The 9,768-nt window shown below is 59.3% G+C and overlaps 1 protein-coding gene across 2 annotated transcripts in view; it reads right to left on the bottom strand.

Moving 5' to 3' along the window:
* Nucleotides 1–3,150: 3,150 nt before the first annotated feature.
* The window catches only part of DOCK6 (dedicator of cytokinesis 6), a 42,464-nt gene continuing 35,846 nt past the window's right edge, over nucleotides 3,151–9,768 (bottom strand). For both annotated transcript variants that reach the window (XM_065873254.1, XM_065873255.1), the window contains 12 exons: nucleotides 9,648–9,748; nucleotides 8,775–8,967; nucleotides 8,531–8,674; nucleotides 7,275–7,406; nucleotides 7,164–7,178; nucleotides 5,730–5,855; nucleotides 5,524–5,613; nucleotides 4,960–5,196; nucleotides 4,451–4,594; nucleotides 4,263–4,369; nucleotides 3,835–3,996; nucleotides 3,151–3,394 (listed from right to left, as the gene is read on the bottom strand). In XM_065873254.1, coding sequence (XP_065729326.1) covers nucleotides 3,352–3,394; nucleotides 3,835–3,996; nucleotides 4,263–4,369; nucleotides 4,451–4,594; nucleotides 4,960–5,196; nucleotides 5,524–5,613; nucleotides 5,730–5,855; nucleotides 7,164–7,178; nucleotides 7,275–7,406; nucleotides 8,531–8,674; nucleotides 8,775–8,967; nucleotides 9,648–9,748 — 1,494 coding nt within the window. In that variant the 3' untranslated portion in view covers nucleotides 3,151–3,351. The remainder of the gene's footprint in view (nucleotides 3,395–3,834; nucleotides 3,997–4,262; nucleotides 4,370–4,450; nucleotides 4,595–4,959; nucleotides 5,197–5,523; nucleotides 5,614–5,729; nucleotides 5,856–7,163; nucleotides 7,179–7,274; nucleotides 7,407–8,530; nucleotides 8,675–8,774; nucleotides 8,968–9,647; nucleotides 9,749–9,768) is intronic.

Here is a 9,768-nt window from a genome sequence, read left to right as displayed (position 1 = left end):
GCGGTGCGGGTAGGGGGCGGTAGGGAAAGTTGGGGAGAGGCAGCAAGGAGCAAAGCCTTTTCCCTTTATGGAAACAATTTTCTCTAAAAATAAACAGTTTCGCTGCCGGGCTACACGAGAACTTCCTGCCCCCACCCCCCCACCACTCCGACCAAGGACGCGTCCGGCTCAGGGCTGGGGGGGGGGGGGTGCGGGGGGCAGTGTGGCGGGGATAGAAGGCCGGGTGGAGGCCCAAGAAGTCATGGGGGTGGGGGGAGGAAGTAAGAGGCTTCAAAGAGGAGGGACAAGGAGGGCCTCTCACTAACCTGCCCCCCACCCCAGCCCTGGAGGCTGGCCAGGGCACTTTTGTCCCCAACACTCCACCTGAGTTTGGCCAGTCCTTTCTGCTGTCTGAACCCTAGCCACCCTGCTGCAGAGGTCCCGGCCCATCCCACCACCAGAGAGGACCCTTTGCAAGCTGCAGGTGCTGGGGCAGTGGGTACCTGGGAAGATGGGCCAGGTGGGCCACCTGCGGGGCATGAAGGCGGGGCCGGGGCTCCAGGGGCAGCCAAGCTTCTCCTGTCTCACACCCTCCTTGCTTAGCGTCTTGCTTCGTCTCTCCACGTCTCTCTGTGTCTCTCCAAGTCTCTGTCTCTCCGTGTCTCTCTTCACTTCTCTCTCCCTGTCTCTCCACGTCTCCGTCCTCACTTCTCTGTCTTTCAATGCCTGGAACACACAGTCACCCAATTGTAGGAAATTTGGTTTTCCAGCTGCCTGGAGGGCCATTCCATGTACAACAGGGAGGTGATCAAAAATATTTTCCGCAGGGACTTCCCTGGCGGTCCAGTGGCTAGGACTCTGCACTTCCAATGCAGGGGGCATGGGTTCGATCTCTGGGGAACTAAGATCCCGCATGATGCGTCGCACAGCTGATAAAATAAAAGTGAATTTAAAAAAAGTTTCTGGGGACCTGAGAGAGACTGGAGGCAGGGACCAGGAACGGTCCCCGGTGTGGAAGCCTGGAGGTGGAGGGTGTGAGGCGAATAACAGTAATAACGGTAATCATCATCCCGGCAACTCATTTGATCGTGATGACAACCCTACCAGGTGGGTAGTTATCACCCTGTTTTACAGATGCGGTGTTTGGGGACACAGAAATACACAGTGACTTGCCCAGGGTCACTGAAGGGGGAATTAGCTGGGTCTGGATTTGAATCCTAAGCGTGGTAGATTCCCCCACTGCCAGCCAAGCCATCCTTAAGCCCCTTGCCACATTCCTCTGCCCATTTCCCAGGCAGAGAGACTGAGGTCTGAGGGTCTCCAGCCACCTGACCGTCTTCCACGTGGGCCGGTGACTGACTCCAGGTGGAGAAAGCAGATGGTGGGGGAAAGTGTAATGGTGGTGGGTGTCTGTGGCTGAGACTCCTCTCCCTCTATAGGACCCCTGGAGAAAGCGGAGGACACGGGATAGGACAGAGAGACATAGAGAGAAAGGGACAGGACACTCCAAGAGGGGACAGGTGGGAGGAGGCTCAGGGAAGGGGCGGGGGGTCCCGGGCAGGCCTGAATGTCTGGCGGGGTCTCCCTAAAGCCCCCCTCCCAGACCAGCCTGGACGTCTCTGGGGTCTTCCCGCTCCTCTCCCCGCCTCAAAGACGGGGGCGAGGAGGACCCCGCCCCGTACCGGGTAGGGGCGGGGCCTGCGGGGTCCCCAGCTAATGGCAAACAGCTGCTGCTCCCCACGCCGGCCCAGCCGCCAGGCCGAGGCCCAGCCCGGCCGGACGCCCGGACGCCTTCCCGCCGCCTGGGCCTGGCTCCGGCCCGGCCGCGGAGGAGGGCGAAGGAGGACCGAGTGGGGGAGTGGGGAGGCGGGACAGAGGTAGAAAGGAGGATGGAGACATGGGAGAGGGGCAGAGGGGAGGCAGTGATGGGGCAAAGGGGCAGGGAGGTACGGATGGAGGATGGGGTTGGAGGAGAGAAGCAGGGACAGGGTCAAAGATGAGGACGGGGCAGAGGCGCGGGACCAAGACACTCAAAGTCCGGAAAGTTTGGGCATAGATGATGGAGTTGGAGGCAGCAGCTGGTAGAGACCGCCGAGATCGCGCCCCGGGGTTAGGGGTGGGGTGGGTGGGGTGGGACCACGCTCGAACCCCGAACCAGACTCGAACCCCGACCCAGCCCGGGTCCTACTCGCCTCGCGCGCTCCGGCCGCCGCTGTCCCAGCGTCCCGCCGCCCGTGCGTCCTCAGCGCGCCGCCGCCCGAGCGCCCGGCCCTCGGCGGTAGCTCCGCCCCGCCCCGCCCCCGGGCTGGCCCCGCCCCTCTAGTCGCCAGCGGCCCAGCCACTGTTGAGGGGGATGGGGGGGGACACGATCGCACCTGGACGGGCAGGTGTGTGTGCGCGCGTGGGGTATCCGGCCTCGCCCCCTCTTCCTGTCCTCGGGGCAGGGTCCCACCACCGTTATCCTCCCCACGACAGCTGCCGCTGGGCCGCTGCGGGGGGCGGGAGAGGGCGGGGCTGGCCGGGATCCAGCTCCTGGAGGGAGGGCGGTGGTGGCGGCGGCGTCTGCGGGAGGTCACCCAACCCCCCGCCGGCTCAGGGCTGGAAGCCGCCCAGCACAGGCCTGGTACACGGTGGCGTGACCACCACGGGGCGGGAAGGGAGGGCTGGGTCAGCGCGAGGCTGCACAGACCGTAGCTAAGGCCTGGGTTCCATGGCCAGCCAGACCTGGGCTCCAATCCTAACTCCACCTAACTCCACTTTACTTGCTGCCTCAGTTTCCCCATCTGTAAAATGGGGCTAAGAATGCCGCCTGCCTGATAGTGGTGTTAAGATGATTCTATAACCATGAGGCAGGGGCCTAATAGAGGTCCCTCAGGCAGAAAGGCCCATAAACGGGGCAGTGTCTTTGTGGGAGCCAATTATACAGGGCTGGGCACTTAACGAGAGTTTAATAAATGTTACTATTATTCCCCCTGCACACATATGACATTGTCCTTTGTGTGTTGCCTTCCCCACTAGAATGTCAGCTCTACAAGGGCAGAAATTTGCATCCGTTGTCACTGCTGTGTCCCTGGCACCCAACTGGTTCTCAGTGTCTGTGCATCAACAATCAGGGTGTGCAGGTAGAGGGTGCACATGGGACCCAGCTCCCAGGGACCACACCACACAGGCTGTTTATAAAAACCATTTTAAATTAGAAAAGGTAAGAGGCATCAGTGCACACAGACGAGAACAGAGGGACAGAGGGCCCAGACCCATGTGCGATGTGGTCACCCTATGGCTGAGTGGGCAGTGGGGGAGACTGTCAGGAAGGCACAGACAGCTGAGTCCAGGGTGCTGGTTCCTCTGGGTGTGGCTTCAGGCCCTGTGGGCTCAGAGGTCAGCCTTCCGGAAACTTGTTCTGTTCAAGGAGTTCCTGGGGGAGGAGTGAAGTGGATCAACATGGCCACAGGGCCCCCAACTCCATAATGCTCCCCAGCCTCCTCCCCCTCCCCCTTTTCCTCCACCCTCCTCCTCCAAGGAGGTCTTCTATGGTCTTCCTGGCTCCTTTTACATTGGTTCTGATCTGACCATGGAATCAGAAATTCTCTCTTAGAATCCACCACTGGAGATGTGAATCACGCCCATTTTACAGATGTGGAAACTGAGGCTCAGAAAAATGAAGTCACACACCTGGGAAATGATCAGAGACGGTTGCCCTGAGCTTGAATATGTGTACGTGTCTGAGTAGTCACATGACTGTGCAAAGCCCTGAGCACCCGTGTTGATGTGCACGTGTATGACGGCCCCCACGCTCTGCCTGGCTTTGCCTGCCCCCTCTCTCCCTCTCTAGGGTGGGAGGCCTGGGTCAGGCACCTGAAGCCGGCTGTGTTTGGCGCCAGCAGCTGAGGCAGGCGCTGGGTGAGCAGAGGCTGCAGAGCCTCCCGCAGGCGGGAGTAGTTGCGCTCCAGCTCACGGTGGTACTCCTTCTGGTCCGGCCCAATCAGGGCTTTGTTCTTCCGCAGTGCATCCTCGCACCTGAGGGAGGACCAGATGGCAGGAGATGCTCAGGGGCTGACACTCAGAAGACAAAGCAAGACCAGAGGTGGGGAGTTCGCGAGCTGGGGTCAGGCATGCAGAGGAGCCTGTGATGGGGGTCCGGCAGGTGGATATGACTTAATGGAAATCAGAGAGGCTACAATGGGGGCTCAGGTTGATAGACAGGCTGTACCGGGGAGTCAGATAGGCAGAGAGCCATGATGCGGGGGTTAGAGGGACTCTGACTGGGGGGTGGTCAGGCCTACTTCTTGCAGAAGTCCTTGAAGCAGAGCCGCAGCTTGTTGTGATGTCTGAAGAGCTTAGGGTCTTGCGGGATCTCGGCCAAAAACACCTGGGCCACCTCCAGTGGACCCTGTGGGGTGACAGGGGCTTGTGACGACGTCTGCACGGCCCCCGGGGGCCTCAGGCAGCCTGCATACCCCACCGACCGTGCCTGGTTTACAGTGGGCCCCACGGAGCCCTGCAGCACCATCTGTAGCATTTTGGCATCAGGCGGGTCCTGCTCGGTGGCGAAGGCCAGCTCCCGAGTCTTCTTCTGCATGTCCTCAATGGCCACCTCTACTGGCGTCAGCACTGTCTGCGGGGTGGAGGTGAGCAGGCACACGTCGGGGCCTGAGGATGTGCTGACCCAACCCAGCCCACGGCAGCTTGGACCCCAGCTGGGGGTGGACAGGGGTACAAGAGGCTGCAAGGAACCAGGTCTGGGGCTCCGGCCTGCTTGGGTCTGGCAGGGTGGGGGTCAAGGTTCAGCTGCCTTTGTCTGGTTCTGATAACTCTGGTCTGGTTCTCGTCCAGCCTTGGGTCAGCAAGGTCTGGAGGTAGGGGTTTGAGTCTGCAGATTGGGGTCTGGAGGTTGGAGTTTGGGGGCCCCTGGCCTCCCTTGGTTTTGGGGTCTCTGCACCTGCCCTCCCCGGGCCTCCCCCAGGCCTGGGCCCCGCCCACCTCCTCCCGGTGGCACACGCGGATTCGTGTCTTGATGTAGGGGAAGGCGTGGTCTGTGCTGAGCAGCGTCTTGCGCTTGTGCTGCTCGGGCAGCTCTCCGTGCGCGCGCCCGTCCGGCGTGAAGGGCGTGCAGAACAGGAAGGTTCGCAGCCCGTAGTTGCGGTCGAAGTAGGTCACCCGGTCCTTGAGCTCATAGGTGTCGAAGTGCGGCTCCACGTACGTGATCTGGATGTAGGCCTGGGGCACGGGGCTCAGGGGTGAGGCTCTCAGCCTCAATACACACACCTGGGGCTTGCTGGCCTCCCGCAGGGGCCCCATCCCTGGAGAAAGGGGATTTGGGCCTCCTTGGGTCTGGGGGCTTTGGATCTGGGGTTCCCAGGTCTCCCTATATCTCCTTTGGATGTTTGGGAATTCCACGAGGAATAGGACGTGGGGTCCCCAAGGGAGATAAGCTTCGGAGTTTCCCAGAGATATAGGATTTGAGGGGCCAGAGGATTACAGTACTTGGAGTCTCCCTGAATATAGGATTTTGGGGTCCCTGGGGGGATAGTAAGGAGTCCTCACCTTCTGGGGGTCCAGCTTGGTCTTGTCCACAGGGTTAGAATCTTTGATGATCTGGACCACGTCCTCCCCAAATCTCTCCGTGTAGAACTCCTGAGAACACGGGGCTGACTCACAGCCTCACAGCTGCAGCCCCAGTGCCCTGTCCCAGGGCAACCTGCCCCAGGGCAGCCCAGTGCCCTGTCCACCCCTCCACCGCCAGGACGTGCCTCCAGCCGGTGTGAGATCTCGGCCAGCTTCGTGATGGATGGCTCCTTGTACACGAACTCCTGTTCATCTAGGTCACCGAAGCGGGCGCCGTAGAAGCCCACGCGGAAATATGTCCCGAACACACGCTGGGGCTGTGGGAAAGCTGTTGTTGCCCAGGAGGCCCTGCTGGAGGTCCCCCTACGCCAGAGACACATGGGTCCTCAGGCCCCACGTGCAGAAGAGGTGGGCATGGGCGGAGGACCCCGGACACCCTAAGAACATCACATCACAGGCACAGGCAGGGGCATGGACCCACATGACTGCCAATTGCCCACACCCTCACTCTTTTTCCCCCAGCCTGTCTCCTACCTCCCACAAATCTTTATTCTCATTTAACACAAACCCCTATTTTCTGATTCTCCCTCAGGACCCATGCAGTTCTTCAGGGTCTGGGTCTCAATATGAAATGAGAACTGGGGCTCTATTGCTCATAACTAGGTCCTCAATGCCTATAGGTCTGGGTATACAGTAGGTGCTCATATGTGTGAGTGACTGAGGGAAGGCGTGGCCGTTTCTTGCTCTGGGACAGAGGCTCTGGTTCCCTTGTTCCAGTGCCTCCCCTCCCCTCCCAGATCTAAGTTTGCCAAGAAGGACCCCCTCCCTCCAGGTAGGCTACTTTTCACCGGGAAGGATGGGGGTGGCTCCATGTTCACTCACCAAGGCAGATCCAGGCAGGGTGAGATGGGCACCAGGAGATGGAGGTGGGGAGTGGGGGGCAGAGAGACAAAGTCATGGGTGAGGTCAGAGGTCACAGCCCCCAACCCCCAGAGTCCTGGTTATGCTACCCCATGAGAACTATTCCATGGGCAGAGACAGGAGATCCGGGGAGGGAGAGGACTTGCCCGCCCCGCCCAGCTCCCACCCAGTCCTCCCCCCTTGGTTCTGGGTTCCTGCCATCTTTGGCCAGAAAATTCTCCCCAAACTAGGAGATGCCTAAAAATAGACCCAACTAGGGGAGAGGCGGGAGAGGGGGGACATTAAATGGCAATGAGCAGAGATCCTGGGGGAAGCTGGGGAGACAGGGAGAGACAGAAACCGAGAGAGACACACAGAGAGAGGGATCAAGGAGAGAGGCAGAGACAGGGAGAGGATGGACGGAAAGAGACCAAGAGACACAAAGAGAGAGAAAAAGAAACAGAGACAGAGGAAGTTGGAGGCCCCCCCTTCCAGGCAGTGACCAAGCTGGCCCTGCCTGAGGGAGGGGTGTCTCTGGAGAGCTCCCAGCTGGGTGAGTCACAGGCTGCCCTGGAGATCTGGGGCAGGGAGGGGGGCTCCGGGGGGAAGTAGTGGGGTGCGTCATCGCCCACTGAGCCCCCGCGGCCAGGCAGCTGTGCTCCTCCAGCGCCCCCTGGTGGTCCCTGACCACTGTTGACCAGAGGCAGGTGGCCGCTCACCTCCCAGCCGGAACTCTGTGGGTGGGGACAGAAGGGTCAAGGTCAGCTGAGCTCAGCAGGGGCCAGGGGCTGGGGCTGAGGGCAGGGTCTGAGAGGGCATCCTGGGCCCACCTGGTGCATGATCTTGGTGAAGGCCTCCTGCAGTTTGCCGTGCACAGCAGCCAGCTTCTTGTAGTCGCGGTGGGCTTCCAGGATGGGGATGAGGGTCTTGTAGACCTCATTCACTGCCTCGTAGAGCCCACCCTGGGGGTGGAACATCAGGATTTCCAGCACCAGCCCTGATCTTCTCTCCTGCCTGGAACAACCCTCCTTCCATGCTCCTACCCACCCTCCAGGGCGCCATCTTCCATCACTTCCTCCAGGAAGCCCACCCTGACCACACCTGCCCCAGATGGGGTACCAGCCTTTCCACTCAGCCCCTACAAACATCCTCTGTGGTCTCCACCATGCTTACTATGGACCCGGTGCTGTGTACATGTACACTCTACCCACGTTCCTTCATTGGTGGGAGGAGTCATCATCTTTTTCCATTCCTCAGAGGGGAAACTGAACTTCAGAGACGTGGAGGGGCTCCCCAGGGGCCAGGACCTGAAGGCCGGCCCTTCTGGCATGGTGTCTAAAACCTCCACACCCAACTGCCTCCCGGCACATGGTAATGGCCGCTCCTGAGTGCCGCTGGCCCCCAGTCAGGGCCAGCATCAAGTCTGGCACACGGCAGGTATCCTGAGCTATGTGCTGACTGTTAGAGATCTGTGTCTACCGTCTGGCTTACTCCCAAGGCCTGTGTCTCTGAGACTCCAGCAAAGTGATCATCATAATAAAAACAACAATAATTTAAAAAAAAAAAACCTCTAGAAAAAAAGGAAAAAAAAAAAGAAGCTTGATGCAAAGAACTGAAACAGGATGGTAAATATAGGTGGTCACTGAATTTGAGTGCTGGATATGGGGGGTGGTGGGGATACAACTTTCTTTTACGTGTTCTTGAAATTTTTTATAACAAAAAAGAATTTTAGGGAATTCCCTAGTGGTCCAGTGGTTAGGACTCCACATTCTCACTGCAGGGGGGCCTGGGTTCAGTCCCCTTAGTCGGGGAACTAAGATCCTGCAAGCCACAGGGTGTGGCACAAAAAAAAAAAAAAAGAATTTAAAATGGTAACTAAATGTATTCAAGGCTTATTATATCCAGACCACGTGTCAAGGGTTTTATGGGGAAAAAGGCAGGTAACGGGGCCTCTGAGGGATCCCAATCCTTCTCCACAAATTCCCTGCCCAGAAAGGGTCCGGGCAGCAGCTTCACCTTGAGTCTCTGGGAGCGGGTATCGGGCCCATGAGCAGATACACGATGCCGCCCCAGCCCCAGGCCTCACCATGGTGAAGTAGGCGGCCGCCTGTTCCAGCAGCCCCACCAGCCCCAGCTCCGTGAAGTGCTTCCCGGAACAGAAGCCCTCCTCATCAGGCGACAGGATGTCGTCAGAGATGGCGGACTCCTCCAGCACGTTGGACGAGATGTTCTGGGGTGGGAGGTGGCATCAGAGCCTGGTCCTCGGCCCACGTGTGCCACCCCCTGCCCGCCACTACCCCACCCCCCATCCCCCCATCCCTGCCGCTCACCTGGAAGGAAACACAGCCCACAGGCAGGTGGCGGCTGTCCTCCAGCAGAGCGAGGTACTCGGCCACCAGGGCGGCCGCGTGAACCATGCACTGCGCAGCCTCCGCGTGGTTGCCCAGCTCCGCGTGCTTCCCCGCCATGTTCTGCAGCCATGTCAGCCGCAGGTCTGGGGAGCCCTGGTAGCCCCGGGCAATCCTAGAACCCAGGTGAGGGGGGATGTGAGGAGGATGGAGACTCACCTTGCCCCCCTGCTCACCCCTCACTTGTCCATCCCCTTCACCTGTGACCCCACCCATCTGCCCCAGCCAATCTCCTCATCTTTACCCCATTCACCTGTCTCCTAACTTATCCCACTCCTTACCTGTCCATCTCTTCATTACCCCCACAAGTGTCACTCTGGGTCTGCCCAGGCCTATCCCTTCTGTATGCCCCCTGCCTTCCCTGTCTCCATCACCCGGGCCCCCATCTCCCACTCCCCAGTTTCTTACTAAATACCCTTCACTCTCCTCCAAATCACTTGTTCCCCTAATCTGTCACCCCTTCATAGGTTAGCACCTCACCTGTCTCTCCCACCTGTCCCCCTCACCTATTCTTGTGCTCCTCTGTCATCCTCATCTGTTTGTTCATCTGGCACCATTTTTACTTGCTCATTTACCTGCCCTCACCTGTCTGCTCACCTGGCCCCTCACCTGTCTGCCCTCTCACTTGGTCATCTTCACGTGTCTCCTCTCCTGGTCCCTCTTCACTTGTCCATCCTTACTTGTCTCTCTTATTACCTGTACGCTCACCTGCTCCCTCCCCACCTGTCCCTCTCACCACCTCCTCTCCCCTCACCTGTCTGTGAATGGCTGAAGGTTCCAACCGGCCCTCCTCACCTGTACATGAGGTCAATGAGCATTTCCGGGTCTTCCTGATGCTCCTTCATCTTCACCGTGTCAGTCAGGATCATGTGCAAGTTGAACATCAGGTCCTGGACCTGGAGCGGGGGAATGGCCA

This window comes from Phocoena phocoena, chromosome 3 (assembly GCF_963924675.1).
Source record: "Phocoena phocoena chromosome 3, mPhoPho1.1, whole genome shotgun sequence".
Classification (NCBI taxonomy): Eukaryota; Metazoa; Chordata; class Mammalia; order Artiodactyla; family Phocoenidae; genus Phocoena; species Phocoena phocoena.
This window is presented reverse-complemented; position numbering and strand designations above follow the sequence as displayed.